The 16,259-nt window shown below is 39.3% G+C and overlaps 1 protein-coding gene and 1 pseudogene across 1 annotated transcript in view; one reads left to right on the top strand and one right to left on the bottom strand.

The window, feature by feature from the left end:
• DCHS2 (dachsous cadherin-related 2) overlaps positions 1–16,259 on the top strand; it is a 295,589-nt gene that overhangs the window by 140,969 nt on the left and 138,361 nt on the right. Inside the window, exon 2 of the mRNA XM_060011654.1 lies at positions 7,213–7,404. Coding sequence (XP_059867637.1) covers positions 7,213–7,404 — 192 coding nt within the window. The remainder of the gene's footprint in view (positions 1–7,212; positions 7,405–16,259) is intronic.
• On the bottom strand, positions 723–1,205 carry LOC132425339 (peptidyl-prolyl cis-trans isomerase A pseudogene; annotated as a pseudogene).

Below are 16,259 nucleotides of genomic sequence, written 5' to 3'. Positions count from 1 at the left end.
AACTGCCTGCTAATTCTCTTTTTTTTTTTGAGATCACACTTTTTTAATTTAACACTTTGTAATAACTCATAAAACAAGTTACCACCCCACCCCTACCCACTGGTCTCTTTTCACAACATTTCCTTTGGCTGTTTTTTTTGGGGGGAGGTGGTGAGAAGGGCAATAAGTAGTAGGATTAATCCCATTCCTCAGTTAAGGCAATAAAAAAATTATCAGAAAAGTAACTTTTTTAAATTGTAACTTGAGAGTATATGTTCAGTTTATTCATCTAACAGCTCTATTGACTTCTCTGAAAATACATTTAAAAAAATGAAAATAAAATACAGTTCTGTTTCCAATTTCTGAATAGTTCCACATGCCTGAGGATAGTTTTCTTCTTTTGCAAGTTTTAGCATTTTGGATTTTATTCTATGATGATATAGATTGATTAATGGATTGTGTTTTAGGAATAAAAAATATTCCTCAGTGAGTGTTTGATGGGTGTTATGAAATATCTTGGTCTTTTATTGTTGTTGTTGTTGTTTAATTTTTATTTCATAATCATAAACTTAACTCTGCAGTCCAGCAAGACTTGGAGGGGGACAAGGAAAATATGGAACCCAAAGAAGTGCCATGAGAACACAGAGATTATAAGATGATGCATGCAGACAGGGATGATGGGTGCTCTCCTGAGCTGCAGAAGGAATGGTGTGGTGGTTAAGATAAAATGCAAGTCAAATTTATTAGAGTTGTCCACAGTGGGCAAGAGTGATGTTTTCTCTGGTCTTGCCATTCCTAGCCCCATAACATTCCATAGCTTCCACAATATTCATGCCCTCTTTCACCTTGCCAGGGACCACATGCTTGCCACTCTGTCTTGGCAGTGCAGATGAAAAACTTGGAACCATTAATGTTGGGTACAGCATTGCTATGGATAAGATACCGGGGTCCCTATGCTTCAGGATAATACTGTCATCATCAAATTTCTCCCTTAGATGAACTTGCTACCAGTGCTATAATGGCATGTGAAGTTACCACCCTGGAACATGAACCCTGGAATAATTCTTTGAAAGCAGGAGACCTTATAACAAATTCCTTCTCACCAGTGCTCAGAACAAAAGTTTTCTGCTTGTCCTTGAGAATTTGTTTGGAAACAACTTAAAGGAGACGTGGCCCAAGAGCTCGCTGGCAGTGGCCATGTCAAAGAGCGTGGTGGGGGTGACCATGGCTGGGCAGCACCATGAAGCTCCAGGAGGGTGGCCCTCGTATCTGTAAAGCTATCTTGTTCTTATACTTATGCAATTTTTCTAAAGTCAAAATAGATTAGATTAGTTATAAAAGCTATTTCTAAAACATGCTTGCATTTTATGTACAATATTAGATTCATTCATTCCTGCAACAAAGTTTTAGAACATCTTCATCTTGAGCCAGGTACTACTGTTGTGGGTGCTGGAGATGTAGCAGGGAGCAAGAGTGATGTAATTCCAGTGGGGAAGACAAATATTACATAAGCAAATACATAAAAACATATAATGAAGTATAGAGATCAGTGCTCTGAAGAGAAGCAAAGCAAGGACAGAGGATAGCAGAGGTGAGGGTGACACTCTAGTGTAAGGTGATCAGGAAAGGCCTCTGGGGGGATTAGATGGTGTTTGCAGAGACTTGAAAGAAGTGAGGGAGTAAGTTATACAAGCTGGTGGATTCATCAAGGAGATCAGTGTATCCAGAGGGAAGTGAGTGAGTCAGAGAGAAGTGGGAGGTGAGGTCAAATGAAAGAGCTGGATTCTATGAATATGAGAAGCCACTGGAAGATTCTGAGCAGGAGAGTGACATGATTTGGTGTCGTTTCAGTAGTATCTCTTTGGCTGCCAAAACAATAAGTGAATGGTGGTGCCATTCACTAAAAACACTGGGAGGACAGCAGATTTTGGAGCGGTGGGAATTAAGAATTCTGTTTGATCATAGTACATTGGAAGTGCCTATTAGTCACTTGAGAGGAGGTGTAATTGGATGATGCATGAATCTGGGGTGCAAGTCCAAGTATTGGGGGAATATATGTTGGTTTAATGCCCTGGGGCTGGGTCAGATCACTCAGGGTATGTATTAGTTTCCTAGGACTTCTATAACAAATAACCATGAACTTCGTGGCTATAAACAACAGAAATTGTTGTTGCTCATAGTTCTGGAGGTTAGAAGTACAAAATCTAGCAGGGCTTTGGCCCCTCTGGGGGCTCTAAGGGAAAATCCGTTCTTTGTTTTTTCCAGATTCTTCTACCTGTGAAGTGCTCCTTGACTTGTAGCTGCATCACTCCAGTCTCTGCCTACAAGGCCACATTGCTTCCTCCTCTTCTATCTGTGGGATATCTCTGACTCTTTCTTGTAAGGACACTTGTCACTGGATTAAGGGTTCATCTGGGTAATCCAAGATAAACCCCTCTCAAAATCCTTAATCACATCTTTGGCAATATAAGGTAATATTCACTCTTTTGTAAAATAAAGTAAAATCCACAGTTTCCAGGGATTAGAAAGCAGACAAGTCTTTTTGGGGACCACCTTTCAGCCTGGTACAAGCAATGACTGTGGATTGAAAAGCAAAGTGGCCCTAAGACAGCTCCAGGGCACTGCAGTATTCAGAGGTCAGAAAGAGAACACAGAGGCAGTAAAGAAAACTGAAGGGGGTCAGTGAGGTATAGGAGGAGAAAGAGAGTCACAGTGTGGTGTCTGATGAAGAAGTGCTTCAGTGAGAAAGAGATGATTCACTGTGTGGTGAACAGCTGAGTGGTGTAGAAAATAAGGGCCCAGCCTTGATTGTTAGACTTGGTCGCTGGTTGAACTTGCCAAAACTGTATTCAGAGAGTGGCATACTTGATTCCATGTGGTCCCCAATCCTGAATCCAGCTTCCACTGAAATATTATAATCCTGTTTTAGCTGTAGGATCCATGGTTGGCCAAGCACTTCAATGTAAGAAGTTATTTTGTGATTCCTTTTTCTCCTTTTTTTCTATTTCAAGTTCTGTGTGTAAGTATGTTGTGTCAATAACCTTGTTTCTTCAAACTGGTTTATGCTCATGGTAGAAATTTTGGAAATTACAGTAAGAACACATTAAAGTGAATTATTTAATTTTAAATTTTAAGTGCAGCCACTTTTTTTTTTCCCTAGGACTTTTTTTGTTTATCACTCATTTTTTTGATTGGGCTCTGAGGCTTTTGTACAGACATCACTGAATTAAGTGTGATATGATTGCTCAGCAACAGGTAAAGGACAGTGTTGCTAACAATATATTACCCTATCTATGACTCTGGGTTGAGTTTTGGGTTTCAGGGTGCCAGTGTGATTGGCTGGGAAGGTGCCCAGTTGTTGAAGAGGATATCTTCCGAAGTAGAGGGAGGCTATGCTGGTGATGGGAAGGGAAATAGATCCAATCTGTTTGTGAAATATGAAACATGTTTTCAAGAGCCAGTGTTCTCAATTTGTCCCTGCCTCCGTGACACATTCATATGGAAAAATCCTTAACCAGATGTTAAAATGAAAGAAGTGGTAAAAATTCTTTAAATTTCAGGAAGCTAATAATGGAATCAGGGAGATATCAATATTTTATTAATTTCTTGCATCTTTATAATGTCTGCATTAAATTTGTGAAAGATCAAACTAAGGGAGAACAGTTCTGAGAATAAGTTTAAAGTAAAAATTATCAAATTCCTCTCAGTCAAAAGCAGGTAAATTGAGACTGAGAGGAGGAATACAAGGATGGCATTGAGGGTGCTGTAGTGTGGCTCTTTGAGTGGATTCAAGGATAAGATCCTCCCAAGATCTCCTCTAGATCCCCAGTTTAGCACCATAAGATAGTGATAATAGACTCTGACCAGATGCTTCTTTCTTTGATTTAAGCTGCTATCTCCAAAGAAAGGGCCCACTGAGCTTATTTACTTACTAATCAGGATTTTCTCTTGAAGATTTGGCAAAGCCATTTCCATTTTCTATTATTTCAAATTATCTAAGTTTTATGTGTAAGTCAATGGAAATTGGAAAATGTAGACCTCTTAAAAATGCCAAATTATATGTAGACATTCAAAACCAATTATTAGTGGGTGGAAAATGCTGTTCTGGTATATTAGGCCAATAGTTTTAGGGAGCTGAGTAAAAACAAGGAGGAATACATTTTAACTTCATGATTCTGAAACTCAGGATCTGAACTGCTAACATAAATTGAGATCAGTACTCTTATCCTACTTTTGACTCCATACATTTTGCTTTGCCAAAAGTCCAGATGACAAAAAAGGTCTTGAAAGTGGAAATAAGGAAACTTGTTTTATATAAGCCACATTATTTGTTAATATGTGCTATTACAGGCTGAGAATGAATTTTTAGAATTTAAACGTCATTGTATTTATCTTCCAATCAAGCCAAAGTTATTGAGAATACCATATGGTTTTAGAAGATATATTTGGTGTCTTTGGGAACGTGAGGCTACTAAATAATTAACAGCTGACAGAATGGAGTAGACCAAATGTACTTGGAATTTAGCTCTTTGTAGTGAGGAAGTTTGTGGATTTCCTGGTTCAGCCCATCTGATAAGAAGAATAACTCACAAACATGTTAGCTGGTTGCACAGGATGAATAATTTTGCCCATGAATATGCGATAGATGAGAGTGAAGATAAATTTTAAAGACTGTGTCATCAGCTGAAAAAAATTAAAGAGGGAAATAATATTGCCAGTTGTTAAGCATTTCATCAGGTGCAGGGGTTCTCAACGTCAGTGCTATTGATATTTGGGGTCAGATAATTCTTTGTTGTGGAGTCTGTTCTCTGCATGGTTTAGCAGCATCTCTGGCTTCAACTCACTAGATGCCAGTAGCACCCTTTCCCCAGTGTGACAAGCAAAACTGTCTCCAAACAGTGCCAAATGTCTTCATGGGGGCAAACTTGCCCCTGATTGAGATAGGCTACACAGATAACCCCCAAAGTCAAATTCTAGTTATATGTTCAAGATATAGTAGAACGAAGGGGCGGGCTTCTTGAGAACTTGTGCTTGTTGAACATGTTATTGGGATGGGGTTTCATTTGGGCAGCATAATAATTAAGGTTTAGCTTCTGCATATACATTGTATTGATGAAAAGTAGATATTTTTTCAATCTAGGTTTAATTGAGAACAGTAGGTATTGTAGGTGATTGATTGTCTTCTATTTCACCTCCCTCCAAAAAGCCTGACAGAAATATGTAGGACTGCCAAAATGAAATCTGTAGTAGGATAACACTGGGGAGGCTTCTCAGGGTATGACTTTCCACTTACTTAAATTTCACTACATAGAGAGGCCACTGGTGACTTACATAATCTTATATGTGTGTCTTCCTATAGAGATGAAGTGGCACTTGTGGTAGAGACTGTATTCACCAAATGTCTATGAGATCCTTGACTTTTCCCAGTCTCCTTCTGAGTTAGGTTGGGGCCATGTAACTAGCTCTGGCCAGTGAAATGTAAGCTGAACCTAACTTCTGGGCTGAGGAAGCTAAAAACCAGAGTGCCTCTTCCACTCTCTCCTTCTCCCCTATCGTAGTGGCTTTGGGGGCCTATGAACCAAACAAGAGCTGCTCCTTTCTTTCATTGTCTCTGTACTCATTTTATGGAACGTCTGTTAGCTGGACATTGAACTCTCTGAATTGATCTGCTTAATTCTTTTATTTTCAGTGGCCATCACTCTTTATTTTTCTACTGTTTGGAACTCAGTTGGAATTTGGCCATGGGGAATAGAAGGTTCAGCTAAGACTCAAGAGCACAGGCATCACTGTCAGTTGCCTTTTTTCATGTTAATGATATTCTGGTGAGAAAGCCACATGCATATGAGGTAAACAGTTACTTGGAATGATGTTACACCTGATCTAGCAACTTCTTCCCTGAAGGAAGGTCAGGGGATTTCAGGAGTGTTTTTTCAGTAAATAAAGGATGAAATGACGAAATGACAAGTGGTGACACAGGAGGCAGGATAGCATGATCATTAGGAGTGTGTAGTCTGCTGTTCAACTGCCTGGATTTGAATCGTAGTTTTGACCCTTTTTAGCTATGTGATCTTTGGCAAGTTACTTTAGCTCCCTGAGCCTGACTTTTCTCATCTGTAAAATGGAATTCATTATAGGTTATAAGTATGTAATATATGTTTAGCAATTAGAACAGTACCTGTTCTGTAGCATATAGTTCTTTTACTTTTTTTTCTTTCTCCTTCCTCCTCTACCTCCTCTTCTTTCTCCTCCTTCTCCTTCTTCTTCTTCTTTTGGTCGATCTTCCCTTAAGGTGCTTCTTTTATTGTAAGTTCTATTTAGATGTTTGCTGTTACTATTAATTAGGTTGCAAATCAAAAGAATTATACCAAGCCTATGAGCTCAAGAATATGTTGAGTTTTATAAATAGCCTGTTGTATTTCTCACTATATACTCCCATAGTTAGTGTAAATCAGTTAAGTGTTTTCATAATTCCACTTGCTTCGTCTTTCCTACCAGGCATATGACAACCGCTAACATAAATGGTATTTATGGTCAAAGAGAAAGGTGCCCTTTCCACTGTGCAGTTACAGCTCCATGTAAGTGCACCTGTTGGCAAGCAGAGCACTGGCTGGATTTCACCCCCATGCAGCCGCTGGGCAGGGCGCCTCTGTGTAGTGTTCAGTCTGCATGACTGTTGGGACTCTGATGGGAGCATTACCCCTGGAAGGAAATCTGGCTTGGGAAGTTCAAATCTCATGCTCCAGGGTGAATTCTGTCAGTTGGGTTGGATTACTAGTAATTGTGCCTGATTTCCTTGTCCTTCCCTTGTTGCTCTGAAAAGGTGAGGGCGAGCATTGAGCCCATCACCTGAAGGGCTTGGGTATGAGTGGGAATCCACAGGTATGTTATCAGGTGGTTAGTATATGGATTTAAATCCTTGAGATTGGATGAAATCACTTAGGTGTAGTGAGTGGAATAAGAAGGCAAATGGACCAAGGAACTCACACTTTCAGAGATCATGTGAAAGTATAGGAATAGAAAAGGAGACTGAAAAGGAGACCTCACAAAGGGAGGAGGACAGTGAGGGTGAGTTGTCACAGAAGGTAAGAGAAGAGAAAGAGAAAACCAAAGCCTACACTTTGTGAATAGCTATGCGGGCTACTTGGCTGTGCACATCAGGATAGTGATTCATGATCCATTGAAAGGTGATGCTAGCATTTCTCTTTCCTCACTGATCAACCTCCTGTCTCACAGGTAAAAGCCTCTGATGCAGATGCAGGACTCTATGGCTTTGTTGAATATTCTCTTTATGCTGGATTCCAAAGCTATGAAGCACCTCAAGCATTCCAGATAGACCCACATGATGGGCAAATCTGTGTTTCTCAAGATATCGACAGGGAAAGGGATCCAGCCACCTACGATCTCTTGGTGAAAGCTAAGGATGGGGTAAGTCTTTATGTATGAAATTTTAAACATACTCAAAAGTGAACCACTGTGTGTATATTAGAGAATACCAAGGATTATCAATCAACAACTGGCCAATCTTGTTTCATAAATCACTACCTCTTTCCTTTGCTGGAGTGTTTGGAAGCAAATACCAGACATTATATCATTTCATCTGCAAATAATTCAATAATATCTCTAACAGATAATGACTTTTTTTGAAAACACAACTATAGTAAATTAACAGTAATTCTGTAATAATATCTAATATCCATTCCATTTAAAATTTACTGGATTACCTAAAAATGTCTTGAAATAGTTGGCATGTTTAAATCAAGATCCAAATAAGTCCACGAATGGATTTGATTGCTGTATTCCTTAAATTTCAATCTGTAACAGTTAGTCCCCCACTCATCCCCCTTACCTTTTCTCCTACAGTATTTATTTTTGGAAAAAAATCAGATCAATTGTCTTGTAAGTTTTCCATATTCTAAATGTGGCTGATTACATCCTTAGGATTCACTTAATGTGTTCTTTTATTGTAGTTCCTATAAACTGGCATTTTGAGCCAGAGACTGATTAGTTTTGGCTTTATATAGGTGGTGCTCTGTGCTTCTTATTACATCAGCAGACACATAACATTATTTCATTAAGGGTTGCAGTAGGGTGATTTTTGAATTCTGTCTTTCCTTTTGCATTTATTATCTGAAATACTTCAATTAAGAAGAATGTTCTCAAGGGCTTCCCTGGTGGCGCTGTGGTTGAGAGTCCGCCTGCCGATGCAGGGGACACAGGTTTGTGCCCTGGTCTGGGAAGATCCCACATGCCGTGGAGTGGCTGGGCCCGTGAGCCATGGCCGCTGAGCCTGTGCGTCCGGAGCCTGTGCTCTCCAACGGGAGAGGCCACAACAGTGAGAGGCCCGTGTACCGCAAAAAAAAAAAAAAAAAGAAGAATGTTCTCTCATCAACTATTTGATTACACTGAAATATAATTCGTACAGGAAAGGCAGTATAATGCTTGATTCTTTCACTTTATCAGTTTTTATAATAATGAGTTGGTGCGTTTACCATCTCCAAACATTACTGATGATTTTTTTCCTAGTTTGGTTATAAATTCTTGTATTTTTTGTATATTTGTTATGTTTTGTACGTTACTGACCTTATCTTTTCTGATGTTCATATTAATTGAACCATCTTGGATCAGTGGGGGCACCTTCAATTTGGCTTTTATGTCTTTTTTGAGTAAACTTTTAAACTAACGTATAAAGTACATGCAGAAGATTGCACAAATCATAAGTGTACAGCTCAATGGATTTTTGAAGAATGAAAACATACATAGAAGCAGATGAAGAAACATTACCAGTACCCTGGAAACCCCTCTCTCAGCCCCTTACTGTGACCATCCTTCCCACCCTTTAAGGATAATCATTATTGACTTCTAATACCAAATATTATTTGCCTATTTTTAAGCTTTCAGTGAATGGATTCATACAGTATGTGTTTTTATTGTTTCTTTTACAGGGCATTATTTGTGAGCATCATTCTTGCTGTTGCGTGTAGCAATAGTTCATTCATTCTCATTGGTTTATATTATTCTTTTATGTGAATTTACAATAATTTTTAATCTGTTTTGTAATTGATGGAATCCATTTTAGGCTATGACAAATAGTATTTCTATTAACTGTGTTATACATGTAATTTATTGAAAAAATATAAGCATTTATATTGGGTATATATTTGGGAATGGAATTGCTATGTCATAAGAAAATCAAACAACTTTTCAAAATAATTGTACCAGTTTATACTCCCACCAATTTCAGTTGTTGTACATCCTCCCCAACATTTGGTGTTTAATGTTTTTTTACTTATAGCAGTTCTGTACCTGCGAAGTAGCGTATCACATTAGAGTTTTACTTTGCATTTCTTTGATGACTGATGAATTGAGCACTTTTTCATATATTTATTGGCTATTTGTATAACTTGTTTTGTGAAGTGTCTAATTCTTTACCCATTTTCTATTGTACTATTGGCTTCTCTTTGTTATTGATTTGTATGAATTCTTTACACTTTTGGAATGGAAGCCCTTTGTTGGATATATTTATGCATCTATCTTGTCCAGTTCTGTGGCTTACCTTTTCACTCCCTTAGTGGAGTCTTTTGAGGAACAGAAATTCTTAATTCTAATTAAACTCAGTTTATCCATTTGTTTCCCTTTACATCTAATACTGTTTCTGTCCTTTTAAGAAGTATTTGTTTACCTTGGGGACATGAAGGTATTCTCTTGTTTTTTTCTTCCAAAAATTTTATTGCTTTACTTTTTACACTTATTATTTCAATCTAGTGGGAGGAACATTTATTTTTTCACAATATGGATATTCAGTTGACTCAGCACCATTTACTGAAATGATCACTCTTCCCTCACTGAGCTGTAGTGTCACCTTTGTCATGAATCACTTGACTGTATATGTGTGTGTCTATTTCTGGACACCCTATTTCTGACCTCTTTGTCTACCTTTGTACTAACTCCATATTCTCTTAATTACTTTAGCTTTATAATAGGTCATGATATCATGTATTTGTTTAGTTTTGTCCTTCATTTTCAAGATTGCCTTGGTTGTTCCTGACCATTTACATTTCCAAGTACATTTTAGAAACAGCTTATTCAACTTTTATTACATTACAGCAAAGGCAGTCTTCTTTATGCACTGTTCTACACATTTTTTTCACTTAGTCTATTTTGGAGACTTTCCTTATTTCTTTTCTTATCTGCCTACTACTTACTTGTGTAGATTGGTACTGCTAACACCTTTCTGGTCTAATCTTTCTCTTTTGAAATTAGTGGGAGAATTTACCTAAGACACGAATTGATGGGAAAAGATGAATCTAAATATATTTATTACAAGTAATCACGTAGAGACAAACATGAAAATAAAGTCATTTAACTCAATAAAATTACCATGATGTATTTGCTTAGATTTAACAACCCCTCTCTATGTGGTTTCAGGAATTTTTGCTTCAATGTAAGAAAAGAAGTAGGAAACAAAAGCAAGAGTAAACAGAGGAGTTTAGGTTAATTCAAGTCTATATGATTATTTAAAACTCAATATATGCATACACAAACATTTATCCAAGGCTTCAGAAATATATTCTTAATAGACTTTGAGACAATTTTAAAAGGAGTCCATAACCAGTTTAAATCCAATACTGCAGTAGTTGAACATCTGTTTCTAATTAGTTGGTTTTTTTGGATGATTTTATAAAAGTGTATGTAGAAATTATCTTAATAGAAATAAGATTACTTTATGCCAGAAATTTTTTACTGCCAAAAAGTAGTGCATTAATTAGGAGCATTGGCAGTGGAATGAAAAATCAACCTACATATTTAATTTAAACCTCCTTGCTTATTTCTTTCTGTTTCCATATTGAACCTACTCTACACACTTACTCTATGAAGAATACCTTCTTTCCCTCTCAGCTCTCCAGTCTCTATTGCAAATTCAAGTTCATCTTTAATCACACCATCCCTCCATAAAGCTTTCCAAGATTGAACAAAGGAGATGCTTTTCTTTCTCCAGTTAAAAGGTATTTTATTTTCAGGATAACTGAGAAAGTGTTTATAGACAGTGTAGCAGCTTTTGCTAGTTTTTAGAAATCAAAGAAGAGACAATCTTCAGGTCGATGATTGCTATGGTCTGAATGTTTGTGTACCCCTCAGATTCATATGTTGAAATCCTAAAGCCCAAGGTGGTAATATTAGGAGGTGAGGCCTTTGGAAGGTGGTTAGGTCATGAAGGTGGAGCCCTCAGGAATGGAATGAGTGCCCTTAGGAAAGAAGTCCCAGAGATCTCCTTAACCTCTTCTGCTGTCTGAGGACACAGCAAGAAGTTGTGGCCTTCACCAGAACCCAGCCATACTGACACCCTGATCACATACTTCTAGCCACCAGAACTGTAAGAAACAAATTTCTGTTGTTTATAAGCCATCCCGCTATGGTATTTTGTTATAGACGATGATGTGCGTGAATATTCTGTACAGTGTTTATATGTTTAGAATATTCTTCTGTAAAAACTCCTTGTTTTGTAGATGGAAAACACTCAACAAAGTACAACATATTCCAGTTTTGTTAGAATAGAAACATCCTTCCTGTGGGTACTTCATATTCAAGGTCTCATCCTCCTGTTGAGGTGATATCTTAGGCCCAGCTCCTTTAGACATGGGAACTGGTCTGCACCCTTCCTGGTTTTAATATAGATTTTATTATTATTCAGGTATGAGTAAGGAGACAACTGCCATTGAAAAAACAGTTTGTTATACTCACAGATCCCAAGAGGAGGAGCATGCCACATTCTGGGAGGGAGTGTACATGGTGTGTGCACAACGGGAAGCACTGGGTTTGTCAGGAGGCAGAGGGGGAGAGGGAAACTCTGGGTAGGGGCCTTTATTGTGGTTTCCAAGGGAAGGAATGGGAGAGGCAGAATAAGCAAGCTTAAGACTGGCTAGATAGAATAATTTCAGTGGCCTGGGGCACAAAGCCTGTCTCTATTTATCTGGTACCTGGCTGTGGGGTGATTAGGGCAGATGAATAGTGGCCCAGAGTGTGAAAGCCAGTAAAGGAGGTGGTTGGGAGTGTTGGTTTACATTGGAAAAGCATTCTCGCCTGACCCCCTGGCAGTCCCTCCAGGACAAGCAAGGCCCCAGATGTCAAAGCATCAGGATACAGAAAAGGAAGATGCAGCCAATGCGCTGCCCTGGTGCAGAGTCTTTCCAGAGAGGATGGCAAAGGGCTGACCTGAACCCTGGTACGCATCAGACTACACAAAAGAAAATCTTTGCAGCCACCTTGTTTCACTCCAATTTCTTGGAAATAACACTCAGTCGTATTCAGGGAATTCACTACTCAGTTTAACTTCTGGTCCAGAGTAGCATCTTAAATCATCAAAGCAAGTTTGGGTCATGGTATGGGCTACTCTCAGCACTTTCTTCTCCTTTGTGTCAGGCCCCGGCGTCCCAAGAAAACTTCACTCAGTACTGCTCAGTCCTGGGTAGAGTCCACATACTGTTGGTCAGGCGCCACCAATGTGCACCTACCTCCTCTTCACCCTCCTCCCCACTTTCCTCTTTGGTCATCATCTTCCTCATCTTTCTCTCTTCCTTCTGAGTCTTTTAACTCATCTCCATCATTCTCCAAGTTTACCTCCTGCAGATGCTCTTTGTTTTTGGATCCATCTCACCAAAGTCTTCCATTCTTCCATCTTGTAGAAATCAAGGCAGTACAAGTCATTGGGGATGAACTGGCAGTCACCTGCTTCAAACAAACCCCATAAACGTAGAGCAGCCTGTGCTTTTGGACCAATATGATTTTGGAATGAGGACCTGGCTCCATCAGAGGCCACTGGCTTTGTCTGAACCCTCTTCCTCCTTCCTGTTGCCTGTGGTGGAGGGCTCTTGTTCAATGGTGATCATGGTCCCATCTTCAACATCCGCCACTTTAACCCCCTCCAGGGGCTCCTGGATGCCGGCTTTCCCACATCCCCGCTTGTTATCACCTTTGGGTTTCACTTTTTTTTAGTCTCACTTACGTTTTCTCTTCTCTGACCCAGGTGTCATAGAAGTACAGTTAATCAAAATCATTGCCCTTCAGGCTCTCTTCCAATTCCTCGTCACAGACACCCCCAAGGAACAGTGTCTGATGATTCAGAACCACACCTGCCTAAACACCAGCTCTTGGAGTGAGCTCTATTCCCCAAGGGGTACTCTGAGTCCACACCCATTTTCCTTTTCTTCCTTCCTCAGACTTTAGTTGGAGTTTATTTAAATGCAGGGTGTGTTTGTCCGCCTTTGTTGAACTTTTCCAGTAGCCTCCACAGATGAATATGGTCCTCTGGGGAGTGACGGATCTTTGGCAGCCCAGCCTGGGGGTGGCCCCGTCCCTCATCGTGACAGCTTACTCCATGTGAATGTGCCTAGATTAAAGGCATACATGTCATTGTCCTGGATGTAATCCCTTGTACTGTTGTGGAAATCACCAAGAAGAATTAGCTGTGTTTTCCAGGCTACCACCTGATACCTGCTTTGACCTAAAGGACCTCCTGATGATTTGATTTGCTCCCAGGTCTTGGGTGCCAAATTCAGGACCCAAAGGTTTGTGTAGTGATAGGATCAATTCATCTTTCTCAGAATGAGCAGAGAATGACACATTCAACATCGGTGAGTGGGGGATCACAGTGTTTCTATTGTCTGAGTCTTTTTTAGCATCTAGCATTTAGAAATGGGCTATCAGAGCCTCAGGGTCTCCTCCTTCCCCAGCACTTGGACAACTTCTTCTCCATACTGGTGGCTGTCTTCTCCTTCTTGCCCATCATGAAGGTTCCCAGTGGCGGGGGCTCCAGAAGGGAGCTGCACACTCAGCCAGCCTGGAGGCAGGTTCTCTTGGGGGCAGACTTGGTGATGCATTTTTAAAGATAAATTTTAGAAGAGTCTTTCCCCGCCCCCAAGCCATAGGGTTTTAACAGCTTCCTAATCTTCACCTTGTTCAGACCTGAAACTGCCTCCAGTGTCCCTAGTGTTTGCGTCAGAATGTATGAGAGCAAGCAACTTGTGTGCGTGTGTGTGTGTGTTATCCAGTGTGCAGGGTTTATTCTGTTATCAGCGTAATCTTTGTAAATTTCTTCTGTGATGAACTGTGCATTTCTACAGGGTGAAGTCTTCATCTGTCATCATTACTCTATGCAATATCTACTCACAGCACATGTTCCTAATCAAAAAGGTTGGTAAAGATGAAGATATCAAGGTTGATAACGACTTGGTAGGCTGTCCCCTAGAAGCAATCCAGCTCCAATTTGAAAAAATTAATGAACTCAGGCAAGATATTTTAGGTCCAAGATGTTGGATTCTAGGCCATAATGAATTTAATTAAAACGATGAACTGCACCTTGACAAAGGCCTTTAACTGTACAAAATTACCTTGACAATCTATGGTTTTTCCTCTGATCCTTTCTGTTTCTAATATATGTCCTGAAAGCTCTTTGGAAGAAAATTGCTGAGAACCCATTTGCTGCTGGTTGCTAAGAGATATTTATCTATCAATAGAAGAATTCTTATTAAAATACCTAGATGTTCTGGGCTTCTTCTCTATTTATCCTTGTGATGACTGTCAATATTTTTTAAACTCAATCATTTCTATTCTACCTGTATTACTTCTGAAATAGACTATTTTTGCTACTGCAATTGCTGCTATTTACCTCATACATAGAAGTCATGAGGATGCTATAAAATTACATGATGAAAATAAATAATTGGATTACACTGCAAGTCAAGTGATTTTTCACAATAATTGAATTATTCCATGCTTATATCTAACTCCTATTTCCTTTTACTATTCATTTTCTGCAAATGAATGTTTCTTTTTTGGTGTGTGTGTTTATTAACATTCTATCTCTATTTTTTGTGACATCCTGAACTCTGTAGCTGAAATATGTGTTTGAGATAAAGCTATTTCAACTCTTATCTCACCACTCCAGGCTTAGGGGAGGGTTGTTTCAGACTAGTAACGTAGAAAGTAGATTGACACCATTATATATATTCATGATAAATGTTGACTATTGAAGTTATGCTGCAGAGTTTGTGTATAATGCAAATAAATCTCTGGAAGCAAACTTGCTAAGTAAAAGGGCAGACTAATTTTTTCCTTTCCCCCCAGCTTTATTGAGGTGTAATTAAAATTGTATAAATAGGTGTACAGCATGTTGTTTTGATTATATGTACACATAGTGAAATGATTATCACAATTAAGATAATTAACGTATCCATCATCAAACATAGTGAGTGGTGAGAACACTTAAGATCTACTCTCAGCAAAATTCAAGTATACAGTAGAGTATTATTAACTATAATCATCATGCTGTACATTAGGTCTCCGGAACTTATTTACTCTACATAACTGAAACTTAGGGCATGCTCATTTTAATTTTAATAGATTATGTTATCTCATTTTCCAAAAAGAATTCAAGAGCTTATTCTTATATTTCATTGATCACAACCCTGCTACCCCAGTTTCAGGAATAAACCATTGCCCAGTTGCCCACATTTTCTAGCTAAATTGTCTTAACCATATCTCAAAATGCTTGTCTGCCATTCTTTAGTACACTACCAGGATTAATTCCCAGATGTCTTAAATGCCACTTTGCCTCATTCTTACCTCTAGAAGTTTAAGCCTCCCAGCCATCCATCATCTGTATTCTCATCCCCATCCTGCTCTGTTCATCCTTTAATTTGGACCAATCTCCTACCCACCCTCCCATACTCTTCTACCACACCCTCTGGAACTCCTGGTCCATCATGTAGCACATTCTCTTGCACACTCAGCCTGGTGTCTGACTGCTTCTTCATCTTCTTGCCCTGATCAAAACAGGCTTCCCCTGAGGATACCGATTCCTCTTTGCTCTCTCGCGCAGAGTCCATATTCCACTAATCACAAGCTGGGAGCGAGGTGCTGAGGTGGGTGCCCTCCTGTTGCCCACTGCAGCATCCAAATCATTTTTACTCCTTTCTCCAGGACCAACTCCTTTTGAAGTTCATATTGTCAGACCACACCATGGACAATCTTTGTTGCCGCTGTCATATTCTAAACCTTGTTGTCACCAAGGACCTTTACATCTTACTCAGTCTTCCTCTCCATTACTGTTCCCTCCTGGAAACTTCACTGTCTGTTTTTCGGACCACCCAACACCCTGAGCCTCTCAATTCCTTGTCTTTCTGGTTTCCAACCTCTGAAATCTTAATGTCCAGCATGCCGTATTCTGATAAGCATTCTCATCTTTCTCTCCACTTACATAGCACCTCCACTACCATAGAGTGATC

The sequence above is a fragment of the Delphinus delphis genome, chromosome 5, assembly GCF_949987515.2.
Source record: "Delphinus delphis chromosome 5, mDelDel1.2, whole genome shotgun sequence".
In the NCBI taxonomy this organism is placed as follows: Eukaryota; Metazoa; Chordata; class Mammalia; order Artiodactyla; family Delphinidae; genus Delphinus; species Delphinus delphis.
This window is presented reverse-complemented; position numbering and strand designations above follow the sequence as displayed.